Source organism: Perca flavescens, chromosome 7 (assembly GCF_004354835.1).
Source record: "Perca flavescens isolate YP-PL-M2 chromosome 7, PFLA_1.0, whole genome shotgun sequence".
NCBI lineage: Eukaryota > Metazoa > Chordata > Actinopteri > Perciformes > Percidae > Perca > Perca flavescens.
Window position 1 is genome coordinate 15,151,150 of NC_041337.1, and position 17,379 is coordinate 15,168,528.

General features: G+C 37.3%; 1 protein-coding gene across 1 annotated transcript; it reads left to right on the plus strand.

Moving 5' to 3' along the window:
- Positions 1-1,893: 1,893 nt before the first annotated feature.
- On the plus strand, positions 1,894-9,535 carry abtb1 (ankyrin repeat and BTB (POZ) domain containing 1). The gene is made up of 12 exons (XM_028582923.1): positions 1,894-2,135; positions 2,975-3,037; positions 3,124-3,179; positions 3,315-3,459; positions 3,689-3,848; positions 3,993-4,038; positions 4,855-4,971; positions 5,477-5,589; positions 5,687-5,785; positions 5,868-6,035; positions 6,988-7,188; positions 8,356-9,535. Exons 1-12 carry the CDS (start codon positions 2,080-2,082, stop codon positions 8,560-8,562), a joined length of 1,431 nt encoding a protein of 476 aa, XP_028438724.1. The 5' UTR covers positions 1,894-2,079; the 3' UTR covers positions 8,563-9,535.
- Positions 9,536-17,379: the final 7,844 nt, after the last annotated feature.

Below are 17,379 nucleotides of genomic sequence, written 5' to 3' on the forward strand. Positions count from 1 at the left end.
AGACCAAAACGACCGATTAGTCGACTAATCGACTAAGAGGTGGCAGCCCTAGATATTTTAATTTGGTGTTACACAATGTGCATATGGCTTTCGACCCGTCTGGGAGGTTTGGAAAATTAAAAGTGCCATTCAGAATTTTGTTGCTGCTATCTTTTTCTATCATGCCTGCAGCCTGCAGCAGCAGAGTGTGGCAAAGGGTAAAAATAGTATCTTGTTAGGCACGACGCAAAGCCGAGTAAAGTGAAAGTAAATTAATAAATGGCAGCATGCGATTAAAAAAAATTCACACGTTATGCTCGGCCCTTAATCACATCGCGATTAACGCGTTAATGCTGACAGCCCTAATATATATATATATATATATATATATATATATATATATATATATATATATATATATATATATATATATATATATATATATATATATATATATATATATGTATAATTAAACAATTATGTAAATGTATATATATATATATGTATGTATGTATTTATTTGTAACATTTAGTTTTACAAAGTCAGAAAATCAATGTTTAAGTCATGCCTGATGTTGCCTTACACATAAAAGAATGATCCCAGTCACTTCCACACAGTGAGCCATACAGCTTATTATCTTGGATCGGTACTCTGTATCGGCCAATACCTAAAGCCCAGGTATCTGTATCAGCACTAAAAACAATCAAATCGGTGCATCCCAACTTAACCAACACGTTCTGCACCTTGCACAACTACTACTACTACTACTACTTTTTTTCACTTTCAGGTAACAGAGCTGTCACAGGTAAAGAGCAAAACTGTAATTTACCTGTCACTGACAGACATGGAGGGGAGTATTTGAGAGATGGGACAGAAGCTGACCTATTATATATGTATCTACAATGCAATCTGGTCGCTGTAAAAGAGCAAATGCTTGGAATTTGGGAGCGTTTCTTGTAAAACAATCACAGCTCAAAGGTTTTACCGAAAAGCCTGCTTTAAACTTTGAAGTTGACACTTTTGTGATTTACCAATGCTACCTTTGTGGTGATAATAACTACATTTTGCATTATGAGGGCTTAAATATTAGGTCTCATGACATTCTATATTTGTCTTATTTTCTAGAAATCTCATTAAAAGACCAAAACCAACAATTAATTGATCCTACTAACATATTGTCTGTGTGTCAAAAGCCTGATCAAGCTTATTCCTTTTTAAGTAAAGTTTGCTAAATTTGTTTTAGGTAAATAGCCTAGGTAGTTAAAAAAAAAATGTTTATGACCTGTTTTTAATGTCTTCAGTATTCGAATATAGGCTTGGGGCACTGCAGGATGGGGGAGTCGTTAGGTGAGATAACTACCGTATGTAAGAGTTTTGGCTTCCGTTCACTGAACTTCCCCTGAAACTGTTTGGAGCCCCCCTGGGGATCGAGCCCCGCCTCCCACTTTTACTAGCTTATTATAATATATAAATCTGTAAACTTTAAAAATAAAAAGCAACAACTAACAAGCAACATAAGGTAAACTATTTTTGATTCAGTGTTACTGTTATCCATGTTATCGTAGTAAACAGTTGTTCAAGACGCAAAAGCAAAAGGGTTGATAGAACACTGGCGTATGCTGCATTCATGTGGCCTGCGTGAGCTCCGATTTTCATCATTCTATAACCGTTAACACTCGCTGACTCTCATTTAGGTTAGGCTAGATACCTGCCGTTAGAAATGACAACACATTTCATTGACGGCTGAAATCCATATGATGTAAAAATTTAAAAAAAAATTAAAATAAATTACAGCAGGACTTAACGTTTTGTTGCAGGATAATACTGAACGTCTGCAGTCTTGTGAAGCGTTGCCAGTTTACCGTTATTCTTTATACCAAGTGAAGGGGACATAGTGACGTGCCTGCCGGACCACTTCCACCAAAACACTGAGGAGGAGGAGCCGAGTTTGTCAACAACTGTGCAAGAATTGTGTGACAGGCAGCCAACTTCTTTAGCATCGACCGATTAAACTCTGAAGCTACATTAAATCATCGCTCACCTGTCCAGTAGACAGGCCGTCTCAATGCATTACAGAGGACCGAAAACACCGAGGCGATCATGGATGTGTACGATTTGTTTAGTAGTTGCAGAAAGGGCGACATTTGTAGAGTCAGGTAACCAAAGGATCAGCTGACGTTTGGTTGGTTGTTTTTGCCTGTGTGTTATGTGGTTGCAGTTGTTGTTTTCTGTTTTCATCAGTCCTATCTTACAAAACAATAGCCTTTATTTATTTTGGCCTGCTGGACGAGCTACACTCAAAGCGAACAGCATTGTTTTGCAAAGAAATAGTGAGGTAAACACGGAAGGCAGCTAGGGTTGCTAACATTAGCTTTGATGACCCAGCTGGTAACTTAAGCTAACGTTAACGTTTGTAAATCAGCTGCTCAGTAAAATTACTATGTGCCAGTGCTGGATAACGTTACTTACCAGACGGTGGAGAATTAACGTTACTGCTGCCAGCTATACAGCTTAGCTTTGGAGTGATGCAAGTTGAAACATCTAAGTTACTGCTTTGGGACAGACTGACGTCCTGCTGATTACCAAAGTAGCAGTAATAGTCAAAACAAGTCATCCAGCCAACTCAGTCCCAAATTGCAAACATTTATTTCTCCAGCACTGCAGGATACATGATCTGTCCTATCCAATGAAGACATCAGTGTCCTAAAAAATGTAGATAAAAACATACTTTGTTGACATGGATCTGATGAAAGCAGTAGATGGCATAGGATACATCCAAAATCAAAGGGGTCATCAAAAAGGTGGCTTTATATACCCAATAATACTTATGTTTGTAATATGTATGCAGCTGCAAGAACAATTTTTGTCCATCTTACATTTTTCTCCGGTGTGATGCACCCATTTGATGTTCACTGAAAATGTTTGACTTTGTTAGTGGCTCAGGCAGGTTGTGTGCATCTACCTCACTTAACCAATATTTTCTTTTTTCTCTAAGATACCTTGTTGAACAACGTGACGTGGACCTCAATGTAAGAGATAAATGGGACAGCACCCCTTTGTAAGTATAATATAGACAAGTAGTCTACTTGTAACAAAGCACACATTTTTCCAACAACTTAAAATGTGAACACTCTTGTTTTTCAGGTATTATGCTTGTCTCTGTGGTCATGAGGAGCTGGTCCAGTACCTGTTGGCTAGTGGTAAGGTTGTTTGTTAAGTAATGCAACATAATAAAAGTGGTGCAACTACATAGTGTGATGCCATGTTGAGCATTATAACACTGAAATATTCTTTAGTATAATCATATATTTTCTTCTTCTTTGCTGTGCTTTCAGGTGCCAAGTGCGAAGCCAACACGTTTGATGGCGAGAGGTGTATGTACGCCTGTCTAAACGAATCTGTTCGGCGCCTGCTCAAAGATTATAAGTGTATCAGTGTCCGCGCCATGCAGCGCGACGATTTTAACTACTTTCTGCACATGTGAGTTGGCCGTTCATGTAAATAATCTAATTCGTCTACAGAGCAGGATACATAGCAGTTCATTCTCCTCAGCTGTTTTAGTAGTGTACAGTAAAAAGAAAATTAGAAGAATGAACTGCAAAAGCACAGTTTAATACCTTTGCAGTTTGTCTGTAAACTTGTATACTACCACCTGCATACTTCTATCTAATCTAAAATTTAAATCTAAAAGTTTGTGTTTTTGCTTTAGGTTACTGGAGCAGGGTCAACACAGTGACGTCAAGTTCCAGGTTCATGGACAAATGTTTATGGCCCACCGATGTATTCTCAGTGCACGCTCCGAGTACTTCACTGATATGTTTGAGACCAAATGGAAAGGGAAGAGCTTGATCACCCTCAAACACCCACTGGTAGAGAAGAAAATATATTATGGTTGATTTATTCTGTGTTGCTGCATGTTGTCGACCTTATTAGATGGCTGTGTATAATAGACAACCATACAGCCTTATTGTGTCTATCTACATCTGTATGGATAAAACTGATTTTGATTTCAGATCAACCCTGCAGCCTTTGGAGCCATCCTGCAATATTCCTATACAGGTGAGCTGCAAATATTCAGGCTTCAACATTGGTCACAGTTTTAAGACTTTGCAGGAGAATTTAGTCCATACTTTTTTTTACTGTGTCAGTAACACATATTTATTATTCTGGATTAATTGGAAACCCAATAAAAATAATTTATTTTAATGACATACAAATCTTGTAACTTTTTATTTTGTACTGGAAAAATATCACCCTAAATAAATGAAAAATAATCAAACCAGAAATAAATTAACAGGCTGGGACTGTAAATTTATTTTCTATAAATTAAATTTGATTTGCCAAATAAATGATATTTTGCTTTCGATATCATGATATTATTATAAACACATAGCTTGAACTTTAATTTAATAACACAAAAACTTCAGGGTACCTTTTAAAGGATAGGATTAGAATTTAAGTTGGTCTGTCAACAATTGTCAGGCAACACAAAGAACATTGAAACGGGTTTTTCTTTCTGAAATCAATCCTCTTGTCCAAACTAGTCGTTAAGAGAGCCCATCCTAACATGTTTCAACAGTCCTCGTTCTGTGAAAATGCATTATCTGTATGGGCATCTTCCAAAGTTACAGTCTTTAAAGTACTGCTTTTTGTTACTGTCCATCCACTGCCGCCCAGCAAGGAAACACTGTCTAGAAAATATAAAGATGGAATTTTGCATTGAAAAGATTGCAACTGTTTATTATTAACTCAGACTGAACTGCTGGAGCCTCTACTGTGTGTGTAGTCATGTCAAGAAAGTAAAAAAGAATTAACAAGGTGTGATTGTATAAGAGTCCAAATCTTTTCATCCCTTTTTTTTAATTAATTTTGCAGGACGAATGGATATTGATGTAAGCCTTGTGGAAGACTGCAGACGACTTGCTAAACAGTGTAAAATGGAAGATCTAATTGAGGAGTTGGAGAATAAATGCAAACAGGTGTATGAATATGGTAAGACAGTAAGCTTGGTTCACGTTTACTGCTAATACATGTATGTGTATTACCAATGCAATACGCATTAGGGCTCCTCGATTATTGCAAAAACCACAATCATGATTCATTTGGTAAATATTGGGATTACGATTATTTATTAGGATTACTCATTTGCTTTGGAAACATCATGCATCACGACTCTTTAACAGTGGATTTTCTTTAACTTTAAATATAATTCAACTGATAAACAAATCTTCGGGCACTGTGGGAACTTGCAAATAACATTAGGAGCACTAGGGGGAGGCAGATAACATGATTTTTTTCAAAGATGATATGTTTCATGTACAGTTTCAGCAAATAAGACAAAAAAAGTTATTTTTTTATAAAAGTTACCTACTGAACCTTTAACTGTAGTGTCTTATTCAACTCTTGACCCTTCTATTTAGGGCTTATATTGACTTTTTTCCCACACAAATGATGTCTCTCGTCTTGTCCCTTTTTTCTTTCTTTCCTCATACTGAAGTGTCCAATAAGCCAGGAATCTGTGTGAAGGTTCTCAGCTTGGAGCCTCTCAGCTGTCAACTTCAGGAGGAGATGGCTCAGTTAGCAGACTGTGCACTTCCCATTGAACTAAGAGTAAGAACATGGTGGCATAAAAACACTATATCTGCTACTATACCAGTTTGGTGAGCCTATTTTGACTTTGTTTATTCCCCTTGTTGATCCTCCACAGGTTGGATTTGGTGAACTTCCCTTTAACAGAGTCGACCGCTTCCCTACTTATCCTGACATCTGCTTCAGAGTCGACGGTTTCAACTTCTTGTGTCATAAGGTATAAACCACAGAGCTTGCACAACTTTCCTCAGTCACATTACAGACTCCAACACCCTGTCACTCACTGTGTTTGTCGCCAGGCGTTTTTCTGCGGACGTAGTGATTATTTTAAAGCCTTGCTGGAGGACCACTTCAGTGAGGGAGAGCAGCTGCAGTCCCAACCCAGCACCCCAGTGATTACTTTACACAACATTTCCCATGAAATATTCATCCACGTCATGTATTACATCTATACCGATGACACACAGGTTAGTGCACAATTTCTGTCTGAGATTATTTTTTGGAATCGATTATCAGGGATGCAAATTTGTCATTAAGTGAGAAAATTAAAAAGGACTGTTTGTTAGTCTACTAGCCGAGGAGTCATAAAAAAGACGATGAAACAGAAGCATCACCTTTCAAGGGACCAATTTGTGGCTGACAAACTGGTTTCCTAGGCATGAGTCTGTAAAAATAGGAAAAAAAGTGTCTCTGCATACAGGGGTGTCATAAATATGCAACTTAACTATTTCTTCTTCCTTTTTTTATTATCCTAAAATTATTTGACTATAATACTAACTCTTTGAAGAGCTCTTTTGGTTGTATTTTACATACAAATGTAAAATAAAATAAAATTTTAATGTTTTTATATTTATGCTTTTAAACATAAAGCAGCTGTAATCAATATTGTTAGATTAACAATGGCTTAAATGACTGTGTATGTATGTGATAAAACAAAGTGGGGAATTTAGCAGCTAAAGAGCCAGATATTTCCTTCATGGGTCAGGGGAGACCAAAGCAGAGCTAAAAGCCAAATTGGCAAATTACAACTTCAAATGAATACTAATGTTGCTCCATGCCTGCTGGATGTATAAGAGGCTACTGATTGCAAACATGTTTGCCATAACAACTTAATATGTCAGTGTTGAGTTTACAGCTTGTAAAGTTATTGCTGGTTTAAAATTGCATGCCCTTTAATAACCTTAGTTATTATGTTATTTCATATTGTCCCACCCTGACATGTTTGCATCCTTGACGTTTTAACATACTCAATATTTAAACTATATATTGGGTGGGAACATCCACCAAAAAAGTATAATAACATGATCATGATCTTTAAAAACATAATCAGTGATTGTGAACACAACCCCCTTAAACAACATGTTACAGCTGTCATCATTATTATCTGACAGCTGACTGGATTTTTTTTTTAATGTCCAGCTAATAACAGAGATCGTGTTTGACGTGCTGTGCGTGGCCGACATGTATCTGCTGCCGGGGCTGAAGCGTCTTTGTGGGAAGGCGCTCGCAAAGACAATATGTGAGGACAACGTTATGTGCATGTGGAAGATGGCAAAGCTTTTCCGTCTCTCTCGGCTGGAGGATCACTGCACAGAGTTCATGGCCAAGACCATTGAGCGGGTGGGTGTCTGTTTCTCTGTTTTGACACTGGATGAGGCTTTATTTTGGTTGGATGACAAGAGAGTGTCTGGGGTTTCGCAGCTGGTAGCTAAAGTGCACTCAACACTTCATATCGTTATGATGAATCTGAAGCTGGAACAAGTGTAACTCTCCATAAAACTACAATTTGTCATTTTTGTATGCATAAAACAAACTATTTAAGGTGTTAATTAGTGAGGCGTTGGTAGTCAGATTTCTTTTCACCTTTGGACAGAGCCAGGTTAACATTTTCCCCCTTGTTTTTATGCAAAGCTAACCACGTCCCAGCTCCTGCTTCATACTTAGCAGACAAACATGAGAGGGGTATCGATCTAACTCTTTGCAAAAAAGCAAATAAGCATATTTCCCACCATGCTGAACTATTACTTTAAAGTGCTCCCATAAAAATAATTTGCTTACTTGAGTACTTGACTACTTCTTGTACAGTACATCTATCATCGCCATTATACCAAAAGTCACAGTAAAGATCAGTCCTTCCAGAAAAATGCAGAGTTTTTTTGTGATTGTTGTGGGCAAAAATCCTTGATTATGCGGTACGTTTTCTTAAAAAATGCGATGAAATATGCGGGATATTTATGCAATTTTATGCGATAAAATTGCGGGAACTTGCAAATACAGCGGTTTGATGAAAAAGAGAAAAAAAGGTGATTCACCCTGCTTTTCGATGATGTTCACGTCGCGTAATAACATCACTTCATAACGTCACTTCATAACGTCACGGGAAAATGGATGCTCTTGTGTGAAGTAAACGCAACATTTTTCAAATTTCTGCTAAGTTATGTGACTTTTTGCAACGAAAATGCGGGGATTATGAAATCTTGCAAGCCCCTCATGTTTTGCGTGGAAATCAGCAATTTATGCAGCGAAAGTGCGGTGTATTTGAAAAAATGCGGCCCCCGCAAAAATATTCGGACTTTGGCTGATTATGCATTGAATTATGCGATCGCATAATCACGTTTTTCTGGAGGGACTGAAAGATAGACCTCTGAGACCATATAATAATACTTTTTGTATACTGCATAAGCTAGATCCCAGTTTTTAGCAATTTAACACCTGCGAGCTGAGGTCGATGTTCTGGATTCTCTGGTCAGCCACGCTCAGTGTGTACCTGTCTAACTTGTGTGTCAGATGGTGGAGCAGGCCGAGTTTGCAGAGATCATCAAAGAGGATGCTGCGTCGTTGGAGGAGCGGCACGAGACGGACTCTGTCCCTCTGGTGGACGAAATCCGTTACCATATCGCCAGCAACGTGCAGACTTACAGCGAGATCGAGGAGGCCAATCAGAAACTGGAGGCCTTAGAGGAGCTGCTCTCCAGCATCAACATTGACTGCTAAGGGGGGTGACAGGTTGTGGCTGCAGCTGCTGTGCAGTTTGAAGTTTTTAAGATGGATGCTTTGGGAGAGGACATGGTGGTGCAAAAATCAGTAGAGAGAGAACATGTCAGTCTGTATGTTTGTAGGTTTTATTTTATTTACATTATATTGTACAGAATATATATTTTCAAATGATGGTCAGATGCATATTGAGACATATCGAAAGATATTTGGTAGAAAGTACCAAGTTCTGCAAGATGGGCTTTGAGGAAATTATGTATGATATATTTACAACAGAATGTCTTTCAATTACACATGCATGGATTTATTTTAAGCATTATTTGTAGCTGCTATAATTTAGAGTAGCTGTTATTTAGTTTAAATATTATTAAACTATTAAACTATATTAAAAATTTAGTTTAGTTTAAAATGTACTTTGGCCTCAACAAATTCAGCACCAGCCCTCATATCAAACTCCATGTTATTTTTATGCTAAACAAAAGTCAAACAAGTGCATGCCATGCACTGGCTTGCACTTGATAACAATGGGTAAAAAGACTAATGGTACAATATGTTCACTTCATTCATCCAGAAAATATTTTTAACCTGTAAATCCTTATTTTGAGTTACAAAGAATATAGTTTTATTATGTATTTCATGTGCAAAAGCATCCAGTTTTTATTTTGGATTTGGCAGATGAACTTCACCACACTTATAATTCTTACACTTACTCTCCTGTAAAATATTCCTGCCCTTTGTTTAAACCTCAAATGGAAAAAAACAAAACATTTCCTGCTGCCTTGTATGACAAACCTCTCTTTCCCAATGTGTGCACTAGGAAAACAAGCTGTTACTAAACTGTTTGCATGTTAAATCCACCATCACAAGGAACGATTGATATAATGTTGAATGTTTCCGTCTCAGCCTGCTAATATAAAGATTGATAAATAACTGCATTTGCTTTTGGCAATTAAACGTGGGATTGCAAGCACAAGTTGTGTTTTATTTAGTGTATCTCATGAATTTTAAAGTGTGGATTCACTTTTGGCAACGTCAGTCTGTTGGTTGGTACAGACATTCACGCCTCTCACAGGATGATCTGCAAACCTTCAATTAAACGAAGACCAAACTGAGGTAGTTGTTTGTATGGAGGTAGAACAGTGACAGTAAGGGACTGTTTTTGTTTTTGTATTTATTTAAGGGGCCATCGGAGGAGTTTTGTGACCTATAGCCAAAAAGACACGACCCTCCCCTCGCCAGTATAAACATTTCTATGACCCTCCAAAACGATTTGGCAAAAAAAGTATGACCCTCCCCCAACAACTTATTGATACCTTCTGTACTGGTTTGCGATTGGCGAATATATACCTATTACCATATTTTTTTTTTTTTTACAACCATTTTTTAAGTGGTTTTACCTCTGGATTCTAGTCTGACACATCCCACTCCTCTGTTATGGTGTGGTGGCCATTTCAGTAGATTTACTCACTACCATCTGGTAGCGGGGGCCGAGACTAAGAGCTACATGGAAAAATATGCACCAAACAAGCCACTTTGAAATTTTGCTGTTTCATGAATACAAAAGTTGGGGCTTTTATCATTACTGTGCTGGAGAGGATGTTCATTTTACTTGAGCAGTGTGATAATTGTACATTTTATTTCAGTATTTGTTAATATTTGTTATTTTTATAATAATTTGTTAATTCCTTTGGCTACAGCCTTAGGCTATACATTTGAAATAATATAAACAATATGATATTCAAACTTTTGACTGCTTTCTTTAATAACTAAATAACACAATACTTGTACTTTTACTTTCAGTACTTGAGTAGTAAATTTTAAAATAAACTACTTGCAATACTTAAGTACAAAAAATGTTTAATACTTTAGTACTTCTACTTAAGTGTGGTGCTTAAAGAGCACTTCTTCTTCTACTCAAGTCACTTTTTTGATAGAGCACTTGTACTTTTACTCAAGTATGGGTCTCTAGTACTTTATACACGTCTGCTTGTTGCTGAAATGTATATATAAATAAACTTGCCCTGCCTTGTAATCATATTGATCATCCTCTAACTTTTCATCTAGCGCCATCATCTGGTCAACTCCCTCTATTTAGCGTTCATACTATATTAACATTTAATAAATGGTTTAAAACACACTAAGCATAATGTAGTTGTAAGCAGATAAAAGGGCATTTTATGTTTATTGATGTACAATATATGTCAATACTTTCTCCTATGAAGACATTTTATATTATTACAATTGTGTTTTACTATATTGTTATTTATCATCTGTTTATACACCACCCTCCCCTAATGGGTATCCACAGAACCACATTAGCCTAGAGTGTGTTGCAGATCATTTATTTTGTGTTTATATACCGCTTATAAAGTGTTAAAAGTGTACTAGTATACTTTATGTTTACAAGCAAATGTTAGCATGCTAACATGCTAAACTAAGAAGGGGAACATGGTAAACAATATACCTGCAAGTACCTGCACACCTGCATATTAGCTTAGTCCTTGTGAGCATGTTAGCATACTGATATTAGCATTAGGTCAAAGTAAACTTTGAGAAACTAAAGTAAAAAAAAAAGCTGCTAGCATGGCTCCAAACTCTTGTTCTTGGATAATAATCACTCTTGTTCTTTCAAAACAACTGAAAAGGTCTTACAGTTCTGGGTGAGTTTGTAAGTTCCCAGTACAATGCTTTACAGCATTGATCCAGAGTGGAATAAAAGTTTATACAGTTGTGTGAATCAGATGATTACTTTCCATGAATGTACATTTTAAGGTAAAGTTTAGGAAGGCACCTTAAGATGGCGCCATGTCTCAGCTTATCATCCCTGAGGTTGTGGTGAGTTGCCTCAGAAACACACTTAGAATGCATTGTGAAAAACAAATGAATCCATCAACCAGGTCTCTCACTTCACGGGAACATTTTCTGATTGGTACTGTTTGACAGTCACATGTTAGTGATTTAAATGTGTATGTGTGCATAAATGTACTTGCCCTATAGTTCCCTGTGGGCTCCATCACTCTCATTTCAAAGAGTCTTGGATGTAAAGACAAAGCAGTACATCACCGCAATGGAGCCCTGAGGTTCAGAACAGTGTGTAAGCACAAATCCAAACAGGGAACTGTAAACCAGAGCTGCTGTTAAAATACATTAAAGTGCAGTTTAACTGAAACACCAAGGCCATCCAATAGACAACAAAACCTTTGGCTTCCAGCCCAGCGACTGGAAAGACAAGAATAAACAGTTATTACCCCAGCAAGCTTCCTTTACAAATGTTAAATGGTTGTTGCTAAGCAACTTGGTGTGGTTTTGGTCTTGGGTGGGAAAGTCCAGTTTATTGGGTTTAAGATGGACATCACTGCTGCTACATTTATGCAGTGTACAGGAGGGACTTATATTTCTCGGCACTTTATTCATATCTACAAAGACTGTTAGTACAAGTCCACCTAGCATTTCTATGATAGCAGCTTGGTGCCTCAGTTTGTTCCCTAAGTCTCAACACCTCTGGCCCCAAGTCAGAGCAGTACACAATGAAGCCAATGAACATGCTATTTAGCCATGTTAGCGGCATGGCTCTGTGGGTGGTCCAGACTGAAATACTATCTCAACAACTACTGGACAAATGTAGATGAAATGTTGTACAGACATCCATGGTCAGGATAAAGCCTAATTACTTTGGTGATACCTTGATTTTTCCTTGCCACCAGCAGGTTGAAATCTTTGGCTTTTGCTGAAATATTTCTACAGCTATTTCATGGATTGCCATGCATTTGGTGTAGATATTCAGGGTGCCTAGATGATGAACCTGAATGACTTTGATGCTCCTCAGACTTTTCTCTGACACCACCAGCAGGCCAAAGTTTTAACATATCTCAATGGAATGGCACAACATTTGGTACAACCATTCATGGTCCCCAGAGGATGTAATCCCATGACTTTTCTTGAGCACCACCATGAGGTTAACATTTGTAGTTATTGAGTTAAATGTCTAAACAACTATTGGATGGGTTGCCATGAAATTTGCATGCTAACATATACTAAACTAAGATATTTTAGCATTTAGCTTAAAGCACTGCTGTACTGCACGAATGGTTGACTCTTGTTCTTGTTTTCGCCACCTTGATTGCACAACTCTTGTTGTCAGTTAACACCCAGATCTCGTGGTCAGTTTGTTTCTTGGCACAGTAGCAAAAACATTCTTTGCAGCCTGTCAAGCAATTAATCAGATTGTCCCTTTGCCATGTAGTATTATATAGATAGTATTTTCCAAAATAGTTTAAGAGTGGCGCCCTATAATAACTCAAACAAAAAGTTTAATGTCAGTCATTGTTTTAAATGTTAATTGTCATTCTCAGCTGGCATGAAACCAAACTCTAATGTGACCTATGGTATGTATCATTCTGCTAACCTGTTACATATTCTGATGTCACACACCAAAAACGTCTTATTGCGATTCAAATCACCAAATAAAAATAAAATAAAATCAATTTTCTTTTCAAATTGCTTGCAACACACTGGCATGCTTGCAGTTTGAATGTCCTCAGGTTGCAGCCACCTTAACAAAGGACACTAAACTGTTATTTGTTCTCTGTCTGATTATGACTCAGACAGAGTCATAACTCAAGTCATGTTTCCTGTGCAGATCTTAAAAAAGTTTTTGCACTGATGGTTTTCATGTGTTTTTGTATATAAAAAAATATTGAAGAGGGCAGCAAAGGGTAAAATCTCTTGGTTCTTGACTCATGCCACTGCGTGACTCATTGAGACTTCACTGTGACATTTGTCTCCTCATACAGGAATCTGCAAAAGCAGAAATCTACCAGACAAATAGAGAAACAGCTGTGTTTTCTGCTTATTGCTTTAACCTCTTAAAAATAAAGTGTATTATCTATATACATGGGCCTCTCTCACTGCAGTTACAACACACTAAAGATCACTAGTGTGAGGTTTATGAGTCTATATCAGGGGTGATTCTAGGATCAGACCTTTAGGGGGGCTCAGCCCCTAATGAGAATGACACGGATACAGTGCCTTGCAAAAGTGTTAACCCCCTCCTCATAATAATAATTATAATGAATGGGGGATTCATTATAATTATTCATTCATTATCTGATCATCTCTGGGCTAGCTACTGAACAACAACGTCAGCTAACGTTTTTTGACACTATTAACACTATGATGGAACTAAACATGACACTTTTAAGTCACAGTAATAACGACCAATTTGAGACAATGTTCTAACATTAAGCAATTTTAGTTGCCAATAACAGACAAGTTCACAAACATTCACTTGAAGCACTAACATTTGTTTTTTAAAAGCACCCCCTAAAAAGGGTCTAAAATCACACACGGTCTATATCCTTGATGTTCCACTTCCAGGATTGCTCCGGTGCCGCATGAAATTCCACCGGATGCATGTATTTTCACCGATGTCTGTTTCCTTCCGCTTTCTTTATTTTGAAATTTTAAACTCCGGTGGATTTATGAGGACTATGGTTGACTGCTATGTGACTTACATGTAGGGTTAATTTCATTTGGAACAGATATAGAAGGCGACAGGTGATCCAACATAAAGCTGATGACATGGGCTGTGTTGCAAGTAGGATGTGTGTGTAGTGTTTATTTCCAATTTATGCTACTTTATTCTTCTACTTCACAACTTTTCAGAGGCAAATATTGTACTTGTTACTTCACTACATTTATTTAACAGCTAAAGGTAGTAGGGCTGCACGGTATGAGAAAAATATGCAAAACGCGAAAGTTATTGAATATTGCGATACAAATATTACTTGTGATAAATAAACAGATTTTATTTTATTTTATTATTAGGGTCTATCTGCAAGAAGAAGTTGACAGTTTACTCTTACTTTTAGTCCACAAAATCAAAGTATTAATAACCAAAAGGAGGTATCATATATTTGGGCACAGACAACCGTTTAGCTGCAAGCTTTAAATTTAGACAGGAAAACATTTGGTCAATGATTTTATTTAAAAGATAATACAGTTCATAAAATTTACCAACAATGGAATTCAAGTAGCATTTCATGCAGTTATCACTAAGGTAGAGTTAGCATCAGATGAAAAATGTTCAGCTATAAGCTATAGATAGAACCTTATGTAATAGTTAGAGAATGACTTTGGAGATAAAACCGATACCGATATTACTTGTGATAAATAAACAGATATTAAAGTGTACTCAGTTCTGCATTTCTGCTGCTTTCAGAATTCTTCTAGAATACAACAAATTGCTTGTTGAATTTAAAACAAATGATTTCCAACATTCTTTTATTTAACAAATTGAACAGTGAATTAAATATATAAAGGCATCACAAAAAAAGTAAAAAATATCAGTAGAAAACTGCAGGAACTGCATCAGTAGAAACAGCACTTCGGCTAAAACGGACCATACTGCTTAGGTGTGAAAGCAACCTAATTCAATTTTGCCTAGAATATTTACTTTCACTTAAGTAAGATTTTGATTACAGGGCTTTTACTTGTAGTTCAAGTAACTTTATTTTCCAATTGCACAGTTACAGAGTGCAAAAAATCTTGTTCTCTGAGTCATTGTAAGGGTAAAAAGGCAATAAAAAGGAAGACAGGTAACAAGATAGATACATAGACACAAGAATACAAAGTTAGAAATAGAAATGCTCTTATTTTTTATATTGTGGTAGGCCTACTTGAAGTAAGTAAAGGATGTGAATACTTGTACAACCTCTTGTGCTTACAGGAGTGTATACTGCATTTCTACCATACTGTCTATAAAATCAAGTTTTATTAAGACATCTGTCTTAAAAGCACTTTGTTCTGTCATGGACATTTGCGTCCTTGTCACTGAGTATTGATATGTCCTCCCAGGCAATAGAAGACATAACTCACTGCTGCTGTCACTGGCAATAGCCTAATTTGCTATTAGTTAGGGATTACCACCTGAGAGAGAGAGAGAGAGAGAGAGAGAGAGAGAGAGAGAGAGAGAGAGAGCGTGGTAAGCCCATACTTAACCAGAGACTGACCTGAAAAGCTTTGGCTCCTTCTCCAACTCCCTCACTCCATCTTACACCCCACTTTTACATTTCAAAACATAAAAAAAAAACTGTATGATACACACAACACAACATATAGATGCATTCTTTTTTGCTGTACACTATAGTATAAGTCTGAGTTTGGCACCACAATAAGGCATTTACATTTCATTAGACAGACTTAGGACTTAGGCAAGTGTTGTGTCCAGCCGGCCATTGTGTAAGAAATGGCACAGCAAAGACACAATACACACACTTAATTGAACGATGGGTTCCCGCCAAGAAGATCTCTTTATAGGATTGTCTTGAAATGAGAGGGGCTGAGCAGCTAGTCAAATTCCCCCACATTTCCACCGTCATGTCATGCAAATACCAGGCTGAAGATGCCTGTAAAGCTTTATAAACACTAATTGCAACTCAAGGTTATCAATCTGGAATTCTGATTATCTTCCTGCCTTTCTTGGAGACTCCTCTTGGAAGTGTGTGACTGTCAGATGCTTACACTTAACATAGCCACGGTAATATGGGATTAAGCCTTACATGCTTCCTTGAAGTATTAGCAGCCAGGACACAGACAAGCAGGTGAGCAGTGGTCTTATTAGTCAGCTTTGTCAATGACGGCATGCTCTCTGAGAAAGCTGAGTAAATATATCTGGCCAATGCGTTTGCAAATAACTGGAACAATGCATCCCATGCTGCAGCAGGCAATATTTGGTGGTTTTATTTTTCCAGTGTGACTCTGAGTGTTCACTTTAGCCTTCATCATGTGTTTGTTTGTTTGTTGGTGTACAGTGCAATGTAATGCTCCACTTAAAATGAGTCACAAGGTCGCCAGTAGAGAACATGGCCAGCTCTGCAGATAGATAGAGACAGTGTCTGCGTTTGAGGCAGGATTAAAACTGTTACCATGTGACTGACTGGTCTGCCCTTAGACAGACCTCTAACAAAAGACAGGCTAAATCTATCCAGGACAACAATCTCCAGCCCCACACTTTTCAAATGTAAACAATCAGGAGGACTTATTAGGGTCTATCTGAAAGAAGAAGTTGACAATTTACTCTTAGTCCCCAAAATCAAAGTATTAATAACCGAAAGGAGTTATAATATCAGATATTTGGGCACAGACAACTGTTTAACTGCAAGCTTTAAATTTAGACAGGAAAACATTTGGTCACATCGAAGACTTTCTTTTAAAAGATAATAGAGTTCATAAAATTGACCAACAATGCAATTCAAGTAGCAATTCATGCAGTTATCACTAAGGTAGAGCATCAGATGAAACATGTTTGGCTATAAGCTATAGATAGAACCTTATGTATCTTTTATTTAAATTCTAGGTTCCCAAATGCACCAAAATCAAAATAAACTACACAAAATGTGATATCTTGTCATCAGTTTCATGTGAATACCATAATAATTATAATAGTTCTAAGATCACAAAATGGTCCCCAAGCATGATTATGGTATATTTATGTTTATATGACTTTATCATAATGGTTATGTTTACTATGTGGGCATGCCTGCTATTGTAACTTCATACAAGTTAGATAAAGCTTTCTCTCCTCTGTGTGTGTTCAGCTACTTTAGATTCAAGGTTGGTTTTTGTCACAGTTACAAACAGTGAGCCTCCAAACTTGCATTTTTTTCAGTCACTTTCCGGTTTCCTGGCCATTTCACCCCTGGGCATCAGAAAGCAGTTGTCCATGCTGACAGAGCCTTTGTTCTCTGCAGGGAGAAACCATCACTGAAACTCAAGGGGAGTGGGTGGCTTTGAAACACACTTTGCTTAACAACACTG